Here is a 23,214-nt window from a genome sequence, read left to right as displayed (position 1 = left end):
AATAAATTTAAGAATTTTATCAAAACCACCCCTATCATGTGCTTTTATTAGCATTTAATAAAAAATATTAGGCTATTTTTAGAAAAAAATTTTAATTTTTTTTATAAATCAAACTCTATATTTTATCTATTTATCATTCATATCCTATCTTCGAGGATTTTATAACCCTTTATTTTTCTCTATAATTTTAATTTAATATTCTAAAGTTAATAAATATTTCATTGTAATACACTGAATAATTTATAAATATATAAATTACTCTTATTTGTTTCATCTTTCTCCTTTCATATCTTCCAATCATACTCACCATCTCATTATACCCAAGTTTGAAGGGTTTAATCTCCAAATTGGAGTCGGTAGAAATGTAGAGTTTACTTGTCGAATTGAGAATAGATAAAAGAAGAGGAGAAGAAAATAAAGACGGAGTAACTGAGGACGAAAGAAGATGGTGGGAGGAGGTGAGATGATTGGAAGAGGATGATGGAGAGTTAGAGAGAAGAGAGAAGATGACGAAGGTATTTTATTAGTTTAATCAATATAAGTTAGTTAAAATAATATTATAGTGTTAAAAAATTAGAAAAAAAAAGAGGAGAAGTTAAGTTACAAAGTCCTCAAAAGGATAAGCGTGTCAATAATAAAATAAGTAAAATATAAATTGTAATTTATAAAGTTTCTAAAATACTAGAATACCGGTTGTTTAATTTTAAGATATAGTTGTTATTTATTTATTATCTAAATTTTTTTATTTAAAGTTATTCAAAGTATTAAGGCCATTTTACATATGTAAGTACTTTAATTCATCTATATAATAATTGATTATTAAAAAAATAATAATAGACTGTATCCTAGACCAGCGGTAAATATCATATAATAAGGTGTGAATGCTAGTAGTGAAAATATTGGCCGTTAAAAATTTATGGTTCTCACCCTGTATTTTGATTATTTACATTTTAAGCTCTATATTTGCAATAAAAACCCTCCAAATTGCCACGAAATCTTAATTTCTTGACACATAATTACGCTGCTACCCACGTGTGCCTCTCAAAGATAGAGGGTATTACTGTAATAACGTAAATGCCTTCTTAATCGTTTTCCTAAACCGCAGATTTATCCGGACGAAACCGATCCATCCCTTCGAAATCTCTCTCTGGCACTGGTAGGTGTAAGGTGTGCGATTCTTGGTATATTGGTAGCATTAGCTTTCATCAGCAGTCGTCATCGGGATCTTCTTAAATTTATAATTTGTTTCCCATTTTTTAATCTTTTATCCGCTTGAATTTGGGTCGAAAGTTCGCAGCTTTAGGATAAAATTTCACAGTATCGAGTTGATTTGTCAGAGTTTTGAGAGTAAACTTTATCAGATTTGCTTCGGAATCATTATTTGTGATATTTCAAAAGAATATGGAGAAAGACTTCGATCTAATTCGTCAAGTTGAAGCACATAAATTTCGGCGTGAGAGGCTCTATCTGAGATTTGATTTTGTTGCCATCAGCGCCCGCCCTAATGGTCGATAAGATGGAGTTGTTAGCTAATTGAAAGAAGTCCACTTTGGAGGACTTCTTACGGTCATTTGTAGATAAATTTGTTGTTTTATTGCAATCCATAATGTTCCGGATCAAGGGAAGATTCAAGCAGATGCTCTCTATTGCCCAGCATCAAGTTAAAGGATTTAGAATGTCAGATACTTGTGAAGGTAATCTTCCTCCTCATTTTTATCTTCTTTTGTTGCATAGTAATGCCGAAATTGTTCTTATACATGTCATTGTTTTTGCTTCAGGATTGTTTTCAAGGCCTTCTCTTTACTCGATGAATGCAAGCATGCGTCTTTCGCATGATCATTCAGATGTGGGGTGTTCAGTTTCTGTTCATTCACCAGAACACGAGATTGTTATCGCCTTGGGCAGCAATATGGGCGAAAGAATCCAAAATTTTAATAGAGCCCTTCTTTTGATGAAGGCATCAGGCATAAACATCACGCGGCATGGCTGCTTGTATGAGAGCGCACCGGCGTATGTGACTGATCAACCTCAATTCCTCAACTCTGCGATTAGAGGCACCACAAAGCTTGGGCCCCATGAATTACTCAAAGTGCTGAAACAAATCGAGAAGGATATCGGTCGTACTGATGGAATAAGGTATGGTCCGAGAATGATGGACCTAGATATTCTTTTCTATGGCAGGTTCCAGATTGAATCTGAGATTCTTAAAGTTCCACATGAGCGCATTTGGGAGAGGCCATTTGTACTGGCTCCTCTTGTGGATCTTCTAGGAGAATCTATTGATGACGATGTCATGGCAAGTTGGCATTCATTCTCAAAGTGCAGTGGCGGGCTCTTTGAATTATGGCAAAAACTTGGGGGTGAATCCTCAATCGGAAGAGATGGATTAAGAAGAGTTTTACCTGTAGGTAATCGTTTATGGGACTGGTCAAAGAAAACCCATGTCATGGGCATTCTTAATCTCACACCTGATAGTTTTAGTGATGGAGGGAAGTTTCAAGAAGTGGATGCCGCAATTTCGCAGGTCAGGTTGTTAATATCAAAAGGGGCAGATATTATCGATATTGGTGCTCAATCGACACGCCCCTTTGCAAGTAGACTTACTGCTGGTGAAGAACTCCAGAGGCTGATTCCTGTTTTGGATGAAGCTGTGCAAATTGCTCAGTTAGAAGGGAAGCTATTATCGGTGGATACCTTTTATTCAGAAGTTGCATCTGAAGCAGTGAATAGAGGGGTTCATATTGTTAATGATGTCTCTTCTGGACAACTGGACCCTAAAATGCTTTCTGTGGTTAGAGACCTTGGAGTCCCCTATATTGCAATGCACATGAGAGGAGATCCATCTACAATGCAAAGTAATCAAAATTTGCAGTATGAAGATGTCTGCAAGCAAGTAGCTTCTGAGCTATACATGCAGGTGAGTGAAGCAGAGTTGTCAGGGATTCCGTTATGGAGAATAATAATTGATCCTGGTATTGGGTTCTCAAAGAATTCTCAACAGGACCTAGAAATTCTTATGGGCTTGTCATCCATCCAGAGAGAGATTGGCAAAAAGAGCATAGCTGCTTCGCATGCGCCAATCCTGATTGGACCCTCCAGGAAAAAATTCTTAGGTCAAATCTGTAGTCGTACCAATCCAGTTGAGAGAGATCCTGGCACAGTTGCAGCTCTTACATCAGGGATACTTGGTGGTGCTAATATCATAAGGGTACATAATGTGGACTATGGTTTGGATGCTGCGAAGGTCTGTGATGCATTGCTCAAAACAAAGAAAGCAAAAACAAAATTTGATTAGGAGACAACTCTATGCTTCAATTCCGAATCTAGTTAGGATTTCAATTCAAATGGCAACTTGACCACATCAGATTCAAGATACAAATGATGACTGCCTGCAAGGAATATAGAAGTATGGAACACAGGCATCATACATCTAAGAGCTTATGCTGCTCAAGGATATTATCATAAAGTGATTGAGAATTACAAAAGGCTCTTTCACTATGTTATTGTATTTAGAGGGATGCTTTATTTCTGGGCAATTTTCTAGGTTTCCCAGCATTCTAGGCAGCTCTTTTCTTGAAATTATGTATATTTTTCTTTGAACCAATTTCACCACTTTCATTTTGTTCTCTCTTCCAGCTAACTACTTGTAAAACAATGAGCTTGTGTTACTACTACGGCAATGTTGTACTATACACTCTCAATGTCTCATGCTTTCATATGGAATTATAGTAAAGAACCAACTATTTGAAAACTTGCACTAAGCTGACTTGTTTTTATTGGATCTACTTGTTTTCTGTTCTTCTGTCTGTAAATTTTGTTCCTACTGGAATAAACTGAGTTGTGAATCAGATCTCATTATGTAGTGTAGATGATTCTGCTCTCATTTTGCATTCTTTTTTTTTTCTGACATCTGATTTATACTAGAAGTCAGTGCTTCAACCATATTTTCTTATCCCCTTTTCCTTTTAGTTTCTGTGGAAAATTGCAGATATCTTCCCTTCTGTCCTTCCCATGATAACCTTCCGTTGCTCTTGAAAATGTACTATCTCAGGGTAAGTCAAGTTCTATGTTCTTGGAAATATGTCAGAGTTGCTTCATGTACCAAAAGATGAATTTATTATCAGCAACAGGGTATGCCAACCAACCAGGAATGAGTTTTAAAATAATATACACTAATATCTGATCTTCTATGTGATTTTTTAGGAGAGAATTTGGGTGATCAAAGTGCACTATATATTGATTTTGCTGAACAAAAGATAACCAAACTTTTCCAATCAATAGTAAACCATAAAAGATATTTTGGTCTTTTCTAGATTACAAGTAAGGTCTAATTATATTGCTTTCCTAAACTTTGATTCAATATCGGTGTGCCCTCTCAGCAATAATAAACTTACAAACCGTTATATACGTTTATATGTAATACAATATGAAACTCATATGAGATCGAGTTATAAAAAGGGGTCAACGCCTCAACGATGGCGGAAACTAGAAGTAATGCAGTGAAACAGAAGGCGGAGCTGCTGGTTTTGACCAATCGTTAAAATAGAATTCAAACACTGATAACGAAACGCCCACAGAAATCTAGAGAGCTTTTCTTCCATAGAATTTTCCCAATGTCTCTCTCTCTCTCTCTCTCTCTCTCTCTTTCTCGTAGTATAAAAGATGAACAAATGTAAGCCTTTTACGTATCCTACGAAAAGAGAAAGGTAGCATTCCCTAGATAGATCCAATTAGGTATCCATTCCAAGGCATTAGAAGAGTTTTAGCTCATCTTTCAAATGGGTCGTTGGGTGAAACCTGAGGTTGGTTATACTTCTCTCTGCATTTCTCGTACTGTGTTTTTATAAGTTTATTATTCACGTCCTAATTTGTCAATATTTATATTTTTCAACTTTATTTCTCAGAAAATGTTATGAGTTATTTGTTTGGATTTTTAATAAAATTTATTAAAAAGTTAATCATAATAGTTTATTTTCATATAGATCCATTTTGTGACGCTGTAACTGTCCTGCTATTTATATATTTCTCGCCACTTGTTAACATAAACCACTAAATGATTATCTTAAGTAATTCCTAGAAGACCTGGAGAGAAGTTCTTCGAAGATTTTACTTAGCGTTTTAGAGCATAAAAAGGTAAGTTTTGTTGCAAAAGTTAAATGAGAGGATTTATATGAAAATAAATAATAGTTGAGAGAGTCAAATATAATTATCTCAAAATCAAAAATATAAATATTAAAAAGGATGGGATGTGATCATGTGAGTTGTAAATTTATAAAAGAAATGAATGAAATATAATTTGTTTGATAATCTAAAGTTAATCATCTTTTTCTTTTCTGGTGATCATTAATTAGGTTTATCCATTGTTGGCGGCTATGACCTTTGTTACCAGCATGTGTGTGTTCCAACTCACAAGAAATGTTTTCATGAACCCTGATGTCCGGTAAGCTCTATCTTCTTTCTCTTTTATCACAAGGATTCTTTTAGATTTTATATTTACACAAATTATCACCGTAGCCTAAAAATTTATAGGAATATATTGTCCAAAAATTATTAAAATTTATTAAAAAAATCTTTATATCTTTGTTTATTCTTATATATGATTTATGACTCAAAAAATTCTTTGAGTTAATTAACCTGACATTCAATTTCTTTTAAAAACAAGAAAAAAAATCTAAAATACTTTTCCTTTGACTTTAAGGATTGGTGCCCTTTCTAATTCTCCTTTAACCTTAATTCTAGGGTGTTAAAGATTATTTTGTACGAATAATTGATTTAACTTAAAATTAAAACGAATTGCAAAGATTGACTAAGAAACACCCATACAAATAACTGCTTATTTGTACTGATGGCAACAGTATTCCTCATCATGAATTAGAAGTAAATATTTGCATAAGACTTCCACTCACTGTTCCATTGCTTGTATCATTTATTAGGCTCCTCTATGACAAGGTTGATCAAACAATACAGCAATGACCTGAATACTACTTGTGATGCAAAGCTTTTCTTTCTTTCTTTCTTTCTTTCTTTTTTTTGTGTAAACTTTTCAAGAATTGAAACACCTTGTAATTAACAAGAATTAATGTTGTTGCCATTGCAGCGTTAACAAGACTAATCGTACCACTGCGATCCTAGACAACGCAGAAGAAGGCGAAAAATATAGCCAACACAGCCTGAGAAAATTCCTCAGCCAGCGCCGCCCGGAGGTCATGCCGGCCATCAACAGCTTCTTCTCGAAAAGTGATAAATAAGATGAATTCAGAAGTAATCCTCAATAGTATTTATATCTGGAACATTATCATTGTTCTTAAAGATAATGATGCAAAGGCACTCCATTTTGCTGATGATCTTGTATTGCCATTTGATGGAGTTTCAGACACAAAAACTTTGTAATGAATAATAGAAAAGAAAAAGGTTCTTGTTTGCTTTTCATGAGAAGGTTAATTGCAAAGCAGGTTTAGTACTATAAAGATTGTAACTTTAACAACCTCGGCAGAGAGAAATACTATCAAAAATTAAGAAGAATTATGGAAAACATACACCAAACCCAAAGCTTAAAAAATGCTACAGTCTTCATGAACACAAAAGGGCATGCGTGTTCTTGAAATTAAGAGAAGTCCCAGGGAGGAAACAAAAGAGGAACTGATGATATATATATATATATATATGTAATTGGGTTGATTTATTGAATCTAATAAGATGTGGAGATCGTGAGAATGAATGGGAATTATGGAACTGTTCATGATAAGATATCTTTTCCCCGAGTCTAAAGAGTAAAAAAGTAATGCACGACTAATCCTTGTTGAATAGTATAAAAGCATATTCCTTCGCTACGATTTTAGAATTTAGGCCCAAGGGTGGAGGTATGAGTAACCAAAGAGATTTGGAAATTTTGTTTATTTAGAATAAATTTTTATTTTAGTAACTTTTATATGCTTTTTTGTTTTCCAAATAAATAATAGTTTTTATAAGTATTTTCTAGATGATAAAAGATATTAGCTCTTTTCTGACTATGTCGGCTCCGTTCTAAGTTATACACTGTAGTAACTATATCACAAATTAAGCTTTATAAGATTGTTACTGTAATTAGATTTCACTAACATATGAGGCTTTACTCCTTAAATATTGATTAGTTAAGACTAGGGCAAACTATAGTTTCTCATATTGTTGGACTCTCTCCTTTCTAAGTTAGGCGTGGCCTCTCCCTCTTCTTCCACCTGCTAAGAATTAGTGGTCCTGTGGCTATTTTTCTATCTTTTCTTATATCCAAAGGGACGACAGACCACCTATTTGGTATTTTACGGTGGTTTCTTAGAGATGCAATAAAGCCCTTTAGATCTCTCTTTCAAAGAGTTAGAAACCCTCTCTTTCTGGTTTTTCCAAGATAAGCTTTGATAAATTCTCTGCTCTATAAAGCTTTAACGACTTCCCTTCCTCCTCAATGTCTTCCCTCTCATCCTCTTTTTCATTTTATTATGAATAAATATGACTAAGACCGAGCTCAATTTTCTCAGAAGAAAAAGAAAATTACTAACTAACTAAACTATTCTTCACAATCTCAGATAGGAATATATATTTGCAGGGATAACAATCTTTTTATATCTCTATTTATGGTTGACTAATAGTTATAATTTAGTGCGAATCATAAAGATAAAACTGAAGTAAAATATAATTTACCCTAATAAATATAGACTAATAGACAGAGTGCCACATGAGAGAAGGGTCCCACATGCATCTGGATGCACCTTTTATTTCTCTAATAATTCCACCACGAAGCATAACCTGAGTTGGAAAAAAAAAATTAGATCGGAGAGGAGAAAGTTGACTTAAGAATTCCAATTCAATCCCAAAGAGATTTATAAGTAAGTCATCAGATAGTCAGATTAGAGAGCCTAACTCCCTATGAGATTAGTCGTATATAAACCTCATGATTATTTTATTTATATCTAAGGTTCATTATTGAATCTTCTACCCCACTCGGTAGCAAAAGATAACAACAAAAACAGCTGCACATAAGTTGTTTGTGGGAAAGCCCAAAAGAAGCACCGATTCATTATTGTACAACGAACTGCAGCAGAATCGTTGCATCCCCAATTGCTGACAGCCAGACAGAAGAGCGTCGTGAAGCAGAAGCACCTCGTCTACTCCCAAATGTTGGCCTTTTATTTATGACGGTAAATGACGTAATAAAAATAAAGAGAAATTGCATATAACACCTTGCCTTTTAATAAAATTATGATTTATATTTTATTCTACTATCAAACTATATGATTTAGTAAATATCTACAGAAACTACGTAAGAATATTTCGTTAAGTAGAGATATTTTATTTTTAAAATAATTTAAATATTTTTATTTTTAAAATAACTAAAATATTATTAGCATAACTTAGTTTATAGTACTTTTATAATTTTCTTATCATAGTTAATTTAATCTAAAGATCTAGTTAAGTTTAACTAACGAATCTAAAATTATAGTATTTTTTACAGGTATTCAATAAATTATAAGGTTTGATTTAGAAATAACAAAAATATAAGATGAAAAGCAATTTCCTTAGATAAAACTTGGGAATTGGGATGAATAATTATCATTCATATGGTAATAAAGTTATTATGCTAGATTTGTGAGAACCGGATCCAATCGCAGTGAATCCGGATCCGCAATTTCAGCACGTACTAACACGTGACCTCCAATTCAATAAAGTCACCCCTTCTTCCCCCCAGATCGAAGCGCTCCTCTCCTTTCCTCTGCTCTCTTCTCTCGTTGGATCGAAGCTTAACAATGGCGGGGGGATCGGTTCCGAGTACTCCATTGCTGAAAGATGAGCTGGATATCGTGATCCCGACGATCCGAAACTTGGATTTCTTGGAGATGTGGAGGCCATTCTTCCAGAACTACCACTTGATCATAGTGCAGGATGGCGATCCGAGCAAGACCATCAAGGTCCCCGAGGGCTTCGACTATGAGCTCTACAACCGCAACGATATCAACCGTATTTTGGGGCCCAAGGCGTCGTGCATCTCCTTCAAGGACTCCGCTTGCCGGTGCTTTGGATACATGGTGTCGAAGAAGAAGTACGTCTACACGATCGACGACGACTGCTTCGTGAGTGGTTCTTTTACCTTTTGTGTTGGTGGAATTTTGGATCTGGGTTTTGGTTATAGAAGGGAATGGGGTTTGGATTTGGGGGAAAGGAGCGATCTTAGTTGTAGGTCGATAAAATTCTTAGTAGTAGTTTTAATTTGGTTTGGAAATCACGGTGCTTTTGAGTATGTGTCCCGAGTCTTTCTTCTTCTTTTTTAAATTCTTATTCCTCATTTTTGTGATAAGGGTAAGCGTCATGTAGTTGTAATTATTGTCTTTTTCCCTTTTCTTTTGTTCTGGAAGTTGAGGGAATTGCGGATCTGGTTTCAGATTTGAGCAGGAATGGGTCGTGGAAGTGAGAGAAAGGAGGGATCTTGTGAGTGACGTGTTATTTGTTTTAGAAAAAGTGTCGATTTTGACGAGGATTTCTCAATGGGTGTATTCTTTTCCTCTTTTATTTCTATTTTCTTATTTATTTTGTGAGAGCTGGATGGTCTCCTTGTGTTTTTCAGAAGCTTCTGTTATTGGGTCACTGGAATTTTTATGAACTTATTGTAATGTTTGCCTATCCATCTTAGATCTATTATTGTTCCTTTTTAATTTCTGCTTACACATTGACAATGATGAGAATTTTTTAACCTTGTTTTGTGAATCAACCATTTAAAATTGTTGCATGTGCCTTAACACATCTGGAAGAAGATTGAGAATTTTGCCTTTTCTTAGTTACTGGTTATTTCTTGCCTACTATAAGAGTGATGCAGGAGTGATGTGCTTTCTTTATGTAAACATTTGATTTTTGTGTTATTTTTGCACTACAAATACTTGATATTGTGTCTCTGCTTTTTATTTTGTGTGTGATAATTGATATACAAAGAGCTTTTAGAAGCTGTTGTCAAGTGCACATCTTTGTTCTTTATCCTTTCGCTTTTCCTTTTTGCGTCCTAGTTACTGTGCTTTTCCATAGTGCTCTGACCTTTAACTTTGTAAACCTTTAGGAGATGGTCGAGCTATGCAGTTTCATTTCTTCGTTCTATTTACTAGTCTTTGATCTAAGTGTGGTTAATTGTATTTCTTGGCCCTATTATTTGTAACTCACTCAAATTGCCTGTAGATGATCTTATTAAACTGTCATCAATTTATCTTAATCTGGATCCATCTCATCATATCTCAATTTCATTATGCCACTTTCAAATATTTGGAAATTGGAGATAAAACCACAACATAGGTTGTTATCAATTATCATAATTTATTCTGTTAGCTTTTGGGCTCAATTCTTGTCAAGATGATTATAGTTATCTATTATGAATTTCAGTCAGTGTCAGCTTGTTAATTTTGTCTTCAAAAGTGTCTAGGATCAGAGATCTGTCATTTATGTTTACAAACTTTGTAACTAAAATGCTCCAAACTGCTCTTGTGAAGATAGTGGCTAGATCATAGAGATTTTAAGCATATGCATTAAGGCTGTCTTGGTCTTATATGCTTACGAGAGTAGTGTTGTGATCAGATCTGGATTATCCAGTTGATTATGAGATCTGAATGCGATTTAGATTGTTATGGATCTCAAAAATTGTACCATTGGTTAGAATGTCCTGAGATGATTTTTAGCATCCTCCAAATCCAAATCTGATTTTGAGTGAATAGTATATGTTGCAACGGTATATCTAATATATAGCGGCTATGTACATATACATATACATATTTATTTCAGGGTAGACGTGCATACATGTGGAAATTTACATACTCCTAAAATCGTGACCCCCTTTCGTTAAAATCTTTAGATATTTTCTTTTCTCCTTTGACTTTGGGAACTTCTATTAATGTCACTCTGTTCATCTCTTACTTTATGTGTACAAAAGATGGAGTCATCACCTTTCTCAAAATTTAAATCAGATTTTCATTGTTATTATCATGTGCGCCAGCTGAACAAACCACATGTCTGGGGTTGCATGACCACATGGGCTTGAGCTGTAAATCTTTCTAAATTCTAGATCTAGCAACCTAAAAATTCTAATGCCATTGACTAATGCTTCTGCTATCACTGCGATTATGCATCTGTGACCACTCCATCCTTGCATCTGCCAGTTCATGGTCACCCACATGGTCCAGAGATTGTTCATTTCCTTGGAGTGATTGCATTTGGAATGCATGCTTTTTTTATGTAATGATTGGTTATGCTCTTTTCTGATGCAATAAATAAGTTCTATCCCCCTGAACGTAAGAAGCTGCTAATCTTGGCTTGCTGATTTCAATCTTATTGACTTATTTCTGCTTTTCTGAGGTAGACAACTGTATTTTGTTCTGTTTTTCAAATAGGTTGCAAAGGATCCATCTGGCAAAGATATCAATGCTCTTGAGCAGCATATAAAGAACCTCCTCAGCCCTTCTACGCCCCACTTCTTTAACACTCTGTATGACCCATACAGAGAAGGTGCCGACTTTGTACGTGGATATCCTTTCAGCCTCCGAGAAGGTGCTCCAACAGCTGTTTCCCATGGCCTTTGGCTCAACATTCCTGATTATGATGCTCCCACCCAGCTTGTCAAGCCTCGTGAAAGAAACACCAGGTTCATAATCATGTGAAGTTGGTGTCTCCACAGTGACTAATCTGCTTTTCTAAATTGATAAACATGATAAGTTGATCACTTGCATATCCTATCAGGTATGTTGATGCTGTTCTTACTGTGCCAAAGGGAACCTTATTTCCAATGTGCGGTATGAATCTCGCTTTCGACCGTGAGCTGATCGGCCCTGCAATGTACTTCGGACTTATGGGAGATGGCCAGCCTATCGGGCGTTATGATGACATGTGGGCCGGATGGTGCATGAAGGTCACTCTTTTTTAATCTCTTGTTCTATATGTCTATCTACCTTATATGCATATCGGGAAGATCCTTGATTTATTTTATAGGAGTTGCTGGTTGATGGTATTTTTCCAAGTTCTAATTGATGAAATGATGCAGGTCATCTGTGACCATCTGGGATTGGGAGTCAAGACTGGCTTACCCTATATCTGGCACAGCAAGGCAAGCAACCCTTTCGTGAACCTGAAAAAGGAATATAAGGGGATCTTCTGGCAAGAGGAAATAATCCCCTTCTTCCAATCCGCTGTCCTCTCGAAGGAGTGCACCACTGTTCAGAAGTGCTACATTTCGCTGTCAGAGCAGGTCCGAGAAAAGCTCGGGAAGGTCGACCCCTACTTTACAAAGCTTGCAGATGCCATGGTGACATGGATTGAGGCTTGGGATGAGCTCAACCCAGCTGGAGCTGCATCTGAAGTGCCTAATGGCTCAGCCAAGGGAAAATAGAATAGGCGTTGTGGTCATTTAGGAGAGTCTCCCTACTATTTTGCTTTTGTTGGACTTGAGCACCTTAGATATAAACTTAGATAAAACTGTATCTCTTTTTTCCAGAAGAAATTTCTTGTTATGCTCTATGCTTCTTTATGAAGCTTGGGATGCTTTATGTTGTGTCATTTTGTAATATTTATTTCATACTTCATGTTGGCAATAATTATCTTATGGGTGTTTTGGAAATCTAGCAAATAACTGGGTGTCCAATTCCGTAGATTTTTAGTCAGCTTTTTAAATGGATATTAGCTAATTCTTGAATTTCCTATACATCATGAACAAAACTCTTGAGTTTGTCCTTCTACTGGGTGCAGTAAGTGCTGTAAGGCAACTTGACATTATAAATGACAACACATTTTTGCTCAAAACCATGGTTGTTCATTTGTCCCCTTGTTTCTGGGGCATCCTAGAATTCTCATTGCTCTTTAAGTAATCTTTAGTGATAAATTGATTTCATCATATGCAAACACATGAAAATATACCAAGAGTGCAACCAGTATGAATCATCAAGTTTGCAACTTACATTTAAAACAACACACAATTCAATACGAAAAGGTCAATTACTCAACAAGATCAAAGGATGAGAAAAAAGAAAAATTAAGAGACAAAACTAGTTGACAAGATCACAGTTCTTCAGCTCAAATAAATCTGAGCTGCAGTCACTCTCCCATGCCTCATCACCATCTCCTCCTCTTCTCCTTATCCTCTCCAAGATCCAATCTTTCTTCACATACCCATCACTAAATCTATTAAGTACCCACTTGTTCTCCACACTCGATTCCTCACTCTTCTCCTTTTGTGCAACAAATCCACTACTATTACTTCCATAAGAACAGACGGACTTGGTGGATTCCTCAATGATCCTAAAACTCCTCTTTAGCTTCCTCCTCGAACCTGCCTGATGAAAGAAAGAGTTGAGGATATTAACGAACTTCACACCAGGCGAGTTGGGCTTCTTCCATTTCTTCTTCTCTCTTTCTCTACCCTTTGTTTTGGGCACCTCCGAGCTCCTGTCTATCTCTATAACGTTGCCTTCTTCTTCTCTTTGCTCTCTCATGGATTCGAGAGGGTTGCCAAGGAGAGTGATGGCATCCATTCCACCGGAGAAGTAGCGCTTGGCGTCGAAGACGTCGAGCTCGAACGAGTCGCCGCGGAGGTGAGAAGGCTTCTCGTGGAAGTTGGACATGGCTGGAATTGAACACCAACTGGATGAGAAGAAGACTCAAAGGAGAATACGGATTACTTTGCGAACTTTTTTTTGCTCAATTCCCCATGAAATACAAAGTGGAGTAGGCATGGTGGGAGGGAAAAGAGAGGAAAAAAAAGAGAGACATGTGTAAAGATTTAATCAGGACCATACATTACGCACATGCAAGGATATGAAAATAAAATATTGGAATAGGTTTAAAATATGAGAGAAGATTATAAATCTATTGTCATGTTTGGTTGTGAAAATTATTCTGATTTCTTACAAATTATATCTCCTAATCTAAAGTAGAGTAATATAGTATTTGATTGTAAATTAGAATAGTAGTATAATAATTATATTTAATGTGATATAAAATTAATTAAATATGTAAATATAAATTAAAATGTTCTCATTTTTTATAGGTATGCAATGGATAGTTGAGTAAGAAATGAGATGTGAGTAGTAAAAGTGAGGAGTTAGGTAGGACATTTGAGTGAAATTTTCTGGATTGAGTGAGAAAGTGAGATGGATAGATAGGGATGCAGAAATTTTGAATAGTAATTATTGAAATAATTTTAGTCAAATCATTGATAAAATTAGAATTGAGTTTATGTGTGAAATAAGATGCATAATAGTCAGAATAGTGTTTCTAATCTTTTGATGCTTAGTTGCAGAGGCATATTCCCTAATCTAGAATAGGAAAATTCTTAACAAAGAACCAAACGGATGCATAGGTATTAGTTAGTAGTTACTAATTAAGGGTGCCCCGCGAAAGGAGGTGTTACCCCATATTGGTTGTAGGAAAAAGAAGAAAAACGAAATCACATTTGTTTGCACGCAGTGGCTTAGCTCGATTGGCTCGATAATACTATTATTCAGAAGACTATATATGGCTTAGAAGTTTTGTTGGACAGCAATTCTTTTGCAAATAAGTTGAATATGTCAATCCTTATGTTATATATTTTGATGCCCAAGATTTGGAAGACAGATTTGTTATCCAATCTACACACTCTTAAATAATTAAAAATAAATAAATAGGTGACTTATTGTGGCAGAGTGCTTGTGATAGAAATTATCTTTTTGTACTAAATTAAAATGGATCGAACCTGCTTTGACCTGTTATGGCTCGTAGTTCGACTCATTTATTAAGAGGGTAAGTAAGCTCATATATCTAATTTTTGTATCATCTTAAAAAGACTGCATAAATAATCTCAGGTAAATAAATAACTTAGGAGATGCAAAATTAACCTGGAAGCAAATTTTAGGTCGTCAGATGTTGACTAACTAATTAGAAAATCGATTAACCTCACTAAAATAATGGAAAACAAAAGATAATATTCAAGCTTTGAGCTACTTGTAGATTTGTTGGTTCTTGCCTACTAATCTGTTTTTGGAGTTATATACCAAATCGAGTTTGAGCTAAACTATATCTATCTTACTCAAAGTCGTAAAGAATCTAGCCACTTTTGTCCATCTTATTAGATGTATCATTGTTGTCTCGATATATTATATATATATATATATATATATATATATATATATTCCCACTAACTTTGGTGTAAGATAACGACGATATCCACAGTTAGATTTACAGCACATCTCGCATCTATTAAATACAAGTGAGACAATTTATTCAAATGCCTCGATGTTCCCTAAAATTAGACAATCTCCATACAATATAAAGTATGGAGCTCCTCAAAGTTTGAACAATTCCAGGCCTATAATTTTGCTACTTGCATTCCATTTCTTCTCCTGAAAACTAAAATAAAAAATGCTACTTGCATTGATGTACTACGATTTTTAATTTCCAGAGCATGAGTGGCTGCATCGTATAAAGCCAAATGCATGCATGCAAACTTTTATTATTGGTTCGAGCTGGTAGGCTAAGAAGTCCATCTAGATTTTTTTATTTAGGTCGTCTTTCATCGAACATTGTGTTGCATCTCACATATATATAATTAAGAAAATTTTATAAAGTATACCTTACATTTTATCTATTTTATAATTCACACACTGTCTTTAATATTTTTATAACCCAATCCCTGCTTTTTTCTTATAATTCTTATTTAACACCCTCTGTTTAATTTAAACTATACAAGCAAAGAAATACTCTGTTATAGTATATGAAATAATTTATAAGTATCTAAATTATCCATGCATTCTTTAAAATAATAAGATAAAGCTAAGTAACTAACTTGACTCGACTTAACTCATGTGGTCGGATCGTAACAATTCACCACACTTCCAACACCTTGTCCTCAAAATGACTAGTCTCTCATGTCCTTATACTCATACAACTTGTTGTGTTAATTAGTAAATTAAGGTTTGTCTTCCTTGAGTCCGCTTAGGAGCATGACGTCGGCTGGCTCGCGCTTGCATTTATGACCGGAGATAAATCGATCATCACAAAAAAAAAAATACAAGCATTTTCTTTGACACTCTTCCAAGTCGTTGGGTACAAAGTGGCATGTTATCATCTGTCGGTTAGGTTGAGCCATTAGTGCAAGCTGAGTCAGAGCAGATGTCGTCTCTAGTGGGTCGTGGGCTTGTGCTATCTTTCTTCTCTTCTCCTTGCGGATTTGGTTTAGTTGATCTAACTTGGCCTCCATTAGAACAGCTAAGAAGAAGGCCTCGTCAGAAGTAGTGGGCCTCAAAGCCTTGACCTCAGCCTAAATGTTAGGCTTGAGCCCACTAATAAAGGTACTCTTCAGGGCCGAGTCAGACCAGCTAGTGGCGGCGGAAAGCCACGATGTAGCCACCCCGATGTAGGGATAGCTTCTCGTAGTGGTGGCAATTAGCTTGAGGAAGCCAGCCATGGCTGCTGGTGGTCATGGGAGTGTTGGACCCGTGGCCACCAGCCATGGGTTTGCTGTAGCATAAACTGCCATCGTTGGCGGTCTTCCAGCCGGTGTTGGCGCGAACGGTGGCCTAGGCTCAGGTGTGGGGGTCTCGTGGAAGGGACCAGACATGGCAGCAACAGCCGGGAGCATCTGGATGGCCGCCGGTGGGAAGCTAGGGTTTTCGGCCCTAGCTCCCACCGCGGGTGGGGAAGATGACCTTGCAGGTGGTTTCGGCGTGGCAACGGCGTCTAGGAAGGTCTGCAAGGCTGGAGGAGTCCCCACCACTGCTGGAGGAGGGGTTGAGGCCGTAGTTTGGGCCGGCTTATCCCTTCCCTCATGGGTTGGTAATGGTGGTTGCGGCTGGCCTGGTCATGCCATGGCCGGCGGTGCTGGCAGCGCAAAGTGGCCGTGCTAGGTCAGGAGGGCTGTCGCCAAGGCTTGAATAGCCTTGTCCATCCTCTCGGCGCTCTCCGTAATGGATTTAGTGAAATTGTTAGAAAAATCTTTAAAAATGGCCTTCGCCCACATCGGTGGCTCGTCGTCGACTGTGGTGGTGGTGGGGGGCCGCCAGATAAACTCCCATATGAACAAAGATGAGGTCCTAGACATCCATGGTCGATCCCTCATCGTTGGTATTGGATCACGTGTTAACCATTTTTTGAAGAATATCGGCTCTAATGCCAATGTTATGAACCAGACTGATTTGGACGTAAGAAAATTATAAAAGCTTATATGGAGGTAGGCTCACGAGTTAAAGTTCTAATGGCTCTAATTTTACCTAAATCGGAGGTTGGGATGAAAAGTAAAAATAAAATAGTGGAGATAGGTTAGAGAGGGTAGAATGGTAAATATTCAATATTGCGGCGATCATCGGAGGGTGACGGACGGCTGTGGGGTAGGGTGGTTGCTGGAGGAGGAAGATGACTAGGGTTTAAAAAGTTGAGATATTTTTACGACTATAATCTACTCCTAAAAGAACAAAGCGATTTAACTATTACGATAAAAGATAAGGACGAAAATAATAATTTGGTTAAACTCAGATTTATTCAATTCAATGATAGTTATCAACATATGTCAACCCCCTATTTATAAAAATAAGATTCATAACATATCGAATCCATATGCAAATTATTCAATTTATTTAAAATTTAAAATAATAAAATAAAACTAAATAACTAACTTACCCCAACTTAACTCGTTGGGTCAGATCTTCGCATTGTCCACACGATGAAAGTATTTTAAGCTACCTCTACACCTACACGATGAAATCTGTAATAAATTCTCAAACTTATTTAACTAAAAACAAGGAGAGCAAGTGGCCAATTTGCCCACAATAAGTCTGCGAAATCACAAAACGACAAACAAAATTATTGCCAAAAAAATTAGTGAACAATAAAAGGATAATTACACTTAAAACCCGTGAACTATCATTCTTTTTTATATACTTTCAAAAAGCCTCCGGAGCTATTAAAAATATCTCACCTTTTCTGATGTTGTATACAAAAAAAACCCTATAAATATCAAAATACCCTATGAGAAGATTAAAATATTTTGGTAAATAAAAATGTCTTTCATTTTTCCCTCTAAAATATATAGATAAATAAGCTGTATAGCTCATCAAATAATATCCTAGGATGAATTTATTGTATGTAGCACCCGGTCCTTTAAAGACATTGCGGTATATACATTATAATTTTACTCTTTGTAAATCAAGCCTTATGATTTAATAAATGTGTGCACAAAGCATCTCAGGTTAGATTTGAACAAACAGCAGAGAATATTTTATTAATTAAAAGTATTTTACTCTTAGTATTGGTTGATAATATTTGGATTAGGTTGAGTTAGAATAGGTTAGATAAGTATTATTTAGCTAGGATATTTTTATAATGTTATTAGTATAGTTAATTTAACCTAGGTATTAAATTAAATTTAGCTATTATATCTAAATTATAAATCTCAATTAAGAAATAGCAACAATTTAGGTGTAAGCTATTATTTTAATTAAATGAAAGTAGGTAAGTAAGTGGCATGGCCATCTATAAAAAGATCTACAATATTGTATTTCAATTTGCAATGCTTATCCCCAATGCTTCCTCTACTTGTGCTACTATTCTTTAGTCTCTCTTCTCTTTCGTCGTCGGTGATCATCACCCATCTTCCAGGCTTCCATGGACGCCTACCATTCTACTTAGAAACTGGGTGAGCGATATCTAGACCTCCCTCCTTCCATGCAAATATAGCTGTTGATCAAAAGAAATTTTGTACTAATTACTTCGACACACCTCATTTATGGCATAGTTAGTATTCAGCTCAAATAGACTAATGGGAATATAAATCAGTTCTTACCTGCTATTATACTCAATATATTTTCACGATTGGAGATGTAGTGAAGTATTTCCCTGATTTGAATCCTGAGAGAGATGTATATAAATATAAAAGATAATTTCATTTAAATTTTTTGAACTATTTCGCTTATTTTTATATATACCTTCTAAATTTTTTCTGAGTAGATTAGTGATATTTATGTCCTTAAGAGAGAGAAAAACTAATGTAGATGAGGTTTTTTTTTATATTAAATTTTCCTTCATCGGTGTCAAGAAGGGGTTACTAAAATATATTCAGATGTATATAAAAAAAATTGGCAAAAGTTTAAAGAGAGTCTACGTAATTTTGAATTTAAATTAAACTCTTCATTGATTCAAAAATTAATATTTGAATAATTTTATTTAAACTTTTCAGAGAATGTATGTATATATAAGTGTGAGTGAAATCCCATCACAATATTATATCTGAATCTTATTTCTAGCATTGAAAGCTAGAATGGGTGTATAATAAATTATACGTATTGTAGGTATGTGAGTGTAGACGAAGAAAAGGGCGTGGAGTTGTTCTACTACTTCATAAAGTCGGAGAGGAAGCCCAGCGACGACCCCGTCCTCCTCTGGCTCTCCGGTGGCCCCGGATGCTCCTCATTTAATGGTCTTATTTTCGAAATAGGTAGCTAATTACTTTTTCAACGTATTTAATGCGAATTGGATTCAATTCTTCTCGACATTACCACCAAAAGGTTGTCCTTTTTTCATACTTATTAGGCCCTTTGAGGTTTGTGAAAGCCGAATACAATGGGAGCTTACCAGAATTGGTATATTTCCCACATTCTTGGACCAAGGTGTGCTGTGCTCCTCAATCGCCTTCCACTTCCACTTCCACTTGATTTTTAAATCGATGATCGATCTGACGACGACGCTTGATGGCTTTCAGGTGGCAAACATTATTTTTTTGGATTCGCCTGTTGGTACTGGCTTCTCATTCTCGGCGTCACCTGAAGGTTATATTGTTGGGGATATATCTTCTTCTACACAAGTCCATCATTTTATCATAAAGGTAGGGATGCTCTCCAATTTGTCTAAATCTTAAACGGGTCGGGGAATTTTATTTTTATTGTATTTTATTGCAGTGGTTCATCGATCACCCTCAATTCCTCTCCAATCCGTTCTACGTTGCCGGTGATTCATACGCCGGGAAGGTCGTTCCGTTGATTACACACGATATTTCACAAGGTTGCTTTAGCACTCATCACGTCTGTTTATGTCAACTACTAAAAGCTTATAGATTTGATAGTATGATGGTAATTGTTTTCTCTTCGGACATCCATCCAGGTATTGAATATGGGAAACAGCCAATTCTTAATCTCAAGGTAAGAAGTAATTCGCTGAACATCTATGTATATTTACCATAATGTTATATATGTAATTACCGATAGATTCGCTTATCGTATAGGTAATTTTCTTGATGTCTCAACAGAGGAGATATATTTTCTCTTTCAACCAATGTTCTGTGCTTTCTTCCAGGGTTATCTGGTTGGCAACCCTGTAACAGGTGACAAGTTTGATAAGGATTATCGAGTCCCATATGCTCATGGTGTTGGAATCATATCGGATCAAATATATGAGGTGATGCACCACCTTATGTCAAACAATATTGCAAATTGTTGTAACACATCCTTTCTTATTTTGTAGTTGGCGAAGAAGCATTGTGAAGGAGAAGATTATGAAGATCCTCATAGTGCACCTTGTGTTGAGGTTCTTAATGTTGTTAAAAAGGTTAGGAAATCTTCTTCTTCTTTTTTCTTTTTCACCAACTCCCTGTTATGTCAAAAAAACATCTTATCAAACTATTTCATTCTCTTGTAGCATATTTCAAAAGTTCAGATAGATTCTATAGTGGACCCTGTATGTCCTAGGTTATCTCCTAAACCAAATGGTGTGGCTGAAAGAAGGACCTTAAAGGCGGAGTACAAGAAATTGCTTCAACCACCGGAACCTCCTCCCTTTAAATGTGAAGTGAGTCAATCTCTTCAAACCCTCCTTTACATGTACAGATGTCTTAGCAGGATTCCTTTTCAGACTAACAAGTATTTCAGTTGGAAATTAACAATGCCAACCTGACTACGAGTTCCACATCAGTTTGTCATGATATGTTATATAAGCAGATAATCATTTTTCTTGAGAGCTAGGTCCTTTAGTTGTTGGTATAAAATATATATATTTGATACCACTAATTGATTCAATAGGTGATTGTTATTTACATTTCCAGAACAATTTGTGAAGGGAATCAAGTTTACGAGCACCTTGAAATTATGTCATGTCATCTCGGCAAGATATTTTTATGACTAAATTATAGTTTTCTTTTAATCGAACTATAGCAGAGGGAATCAAACACATTGGCGTTTTAAGTATCTAGTTGTCTTAAAAACATAGAAAATGCTCAAATGTGTAAGATTGGATGTCCATTTATTGATATTCAACTGACCTAACAAGTATATGTAAATATATAGTTTTCCTTATTCTCTATTTTGCTATTAATATTTGTTACTTTGCTTGCAGACTTATGTTCGTTTGCTATCTTATTACTGGGCAAACAATCAGTCCACAAAAGAGGCTCTCGGCGTTAAGAAGGTAAACTCTTCCAGTTTGATATATAAAAAGAATGCAATAGATTGGGAAGGAGAAGGAGAATAAGTAAAGAACGAAATAGAAATGGCAATTAATCTATTGGACAGAAATAGTACCAAATTCATGTACAAGCTCCTTCAAATCATCACATCTAGCTAGAAGGTCTTTGCCATCTCGAAAGAGTGCTGTTATAGCAAATAGTCAGAAAACTTTTGAGTGATATGCTCAACATTTGATTCCTTGGAGTGTTAGGGTGAACATAGAGAGAAAGAATTGAGGAGGAAACTGGGAGGAAGAAGGGTGCTTGATTCCAAAGAATTGGCCCTCTGATTTAATTGGATCTATGAGATATACAGGCTAAACTCAAGCCTCCCACTTAGTTGAACTTGATTGGCTACTGACAGAAAAATGTTTAGTTCCTCCATGAGGCAATGTACTGCTTTGATAACCAGCTTTGTCTATGAGTAAGAAATTGAATGGAATGAATATATCTCTTAAAGGGTGGAAGTTAATTAACCTGTTTTACATCATCATTACCGGATACGAGACTTATTGTATTGATTGTTGAAAAGCAGGGAGCTGCTGTGAGAGAGTGGCAAAGGTGCAACCATGACTTACCTTATACATATGACGTTCCCAGTAGTGTTAGATATCACTATCACCTTACCAGCAGAGGCTACCGTGCTCTCGTATACAGGTAAATCCATAACCAGGCTTATTTTATTATGGAATATTTTTATCTCTTTTCCTTAAAATCTTTTCTGTTCTTCTTCAACCCAGCGGAGATCATGACCTAGTGGTACCGTTTCTGGGAACACAGGCATGGGTAAGATCCCTCAACTTCTCCATTGTAGATGACTGGAGATCTTGGGGTTCTGGAGGCCAAAGTGCTGGGTACGATGCAATATTATATGTGCAGCATTGCTCTTCTCTATCCGTGAAAACTGCAGTGGTCATCTAATTTGTTCGTCTCCTTGTTTTCCCAGGTTTACTATAACATATTCCAACAATATGACATTCGCCACTGTAAAGGTGAAGAAGTTATTTTGCTTCATTTGCCCTCTTTTGTTTTATTACATAACATATGCATGAAGAACGTCTTAATTGAAGAAATTCTTCTTCTTCTCTTTCTGGGCTACTATGCAGGGAGCGGGTCACGATGCTCCGGCGTTCCGTCCTAAGCAATGTTTGGCTATGGTTCGTAGATGGCTATCTCTCAAGCCTTTGTGATCTTCAAGTGCTCTCATGTACTATAATAAGAGCATCTCCAACGTGACTTTAAATCTCTATATTTCAGCCCTCTGGTGCTCCAAATCATTATTCATTTTTTTTTAAATATCAATTTTGACCTCTAAAAGTTTAAGCTAATATTTTAAATTTTTTATGTATTCTTTATTTTATAATCTCATTATTTAAACTGAGTGTATAGTACAGTTAAAAATATATTATCGAGATTTTCAAAATAAGCTAACATTAAATTATTTTACAGTTATTTTGAATTATACAATAAATATATTTTTTTGTTTGCTATTTTAAAAAATTGGTAAGTGTTATGAAATTCTTCCAATAATGACATAAAATTATTTTTCAAATTTAACACTAAATAATAAAATATATCAAACATTAAATACATCAAATAAAAAAATTGCATAACAAAATTAAATTATTTTATGCCTTTTGTTATAGATATTTAATTAGCGAATTTTAAATTAAGCCTCTTCATCTTATAATCAATTTTCTAATTAGTTAGTCAACATCTGACGACCTAAAATTTACTTCCAGGTTAATTTTGCATCTCCTAAT

General features: G+C 35.6%; 4 protein-coding genes across 5 annotated transcripts; all 4 read left to right on the top strand.

Moving 5' to 3' along the window:
• Positions 1-1,108: 1,108 nt before the first annotated feature.
• On the top strand, positions 1,109-3,781 carry LOC140759792 (folate synthesis bifunctional protein, mitochondrial-like). The gene is made up of 2 exons (XM_073096462.1): positions 1,109-1,694; positions 1,779-3,781. Exons 1-2 carry the CDS (start codon positions 1,607-1,609, stop codon positions 3,293-3,295), a joined length of 1,605 nt encoding a protein of 534 aa, XP_072952563.1. The 5' UTR covers positions 1,109-1,606; the 3' UTR covers positions 3,296-3,781.
• Positions 3,782-4,665: 884 nt separating this feature from the next.
• LOC140759523 (uncharacterized) lies at positions 4,666-6,522 on the top strand. Its single transcript, XM_073096103.1, has 3 exons — positions 4,666-4,802; positions 5,352-5,440; positions 6,098-6,522. Exons 1-3 carry the CDS (start codon positions 4,779-4,781, stop codon positions 6,246-6,248), a joined length of 264 nt encoding a protein of 87 aa, XP_072952204.1. The 5' UTR covers positions 4,666-4,778; the 3' UTR covers positions 6,249-6,522.
• Positions 6,523-8,715: 2,193 nt separating this feature from the next.
• LOC140758952 (UDP-arabinopyranose mutase 1) lies at positions 8,716-12,644 on the top strand. Its single transcript, XM_073095372.1, has 4 exons — positions 8,716-9,101; positions 11,394-11,644; positions 11,740-11,908; positions 12,041-12,644. The coding sequence occupies exons 1-4, from the start codon at positions 8,778-8,780 to the stop codon at positions 12,383-12,385; spliced, it is 1,089 nt and encodes a 362-aa protein (XP_072951473.1). The 5' UTR covers positions 8,716-8,777; the 3' UTR covers positions 12,386-12,644.
• Positions 12,645-18,538: 5,894 nt separating this feature from the next.
• Positions 18,539-22,788, top strand: LOC140758951 (serine carboxypeptidase-like 7). 2 transcript variants are annotated; one of them, XM_073095370.1, is made up of 14 exons: positions 18,539-18,655; positions 19,308-19,453; positions 19,549-19,625; positions 19,718-19,840; positions 19,914-20,016; positions 20,116-20,153; positions 20,308-20,409; positions 20,476-20,559; positions 20,650-20,799; positions 21,343-21,414; positions 21,987-22,108; positions 22,192-22,305; positions 22,398-22,443; positions 22,558-22,788. In XM_073095370.1, exons 1-14 carry the CDS (start codon positions 18,543-18,545, stop codon positions 22,639-22,641), a joined length of 1,374 nt encoding a protein of 457 aa, XP_072951471.1. In that variant the 5' UTR covers positions 18,539-18,542; the 3' UTR covers positions 22,642-22,788. The 2 variants fall into 2 exon arrangements, with proteins under 2 accessions (XP_072951471.1, XP_072951470.1); XM_073095369.1 differs by having other exon boundaries at positions 21,984-22,108.
• The last annotated feature ends 426 nt before the right edge of the window (positions 22,789-23,214 follow it).

Source organism: Typha angustifolia, chromosome 4 (assembly GCF_048772165.1).
Source record: "Typha angustifolia cultivar Huaian chromosome 4, ASM4877216v1, whole genome shotgun sequence".
NCBI classification, from domain to species: Eukaryota; Viridiplantae; Streptophyta; class Magnoliopsida; order Poales; family Typhaceae; genus Typha; species Typha angustifolia.
This window is presented reverse-complemented; position numbering and strand designations above follow the sequence as displayed.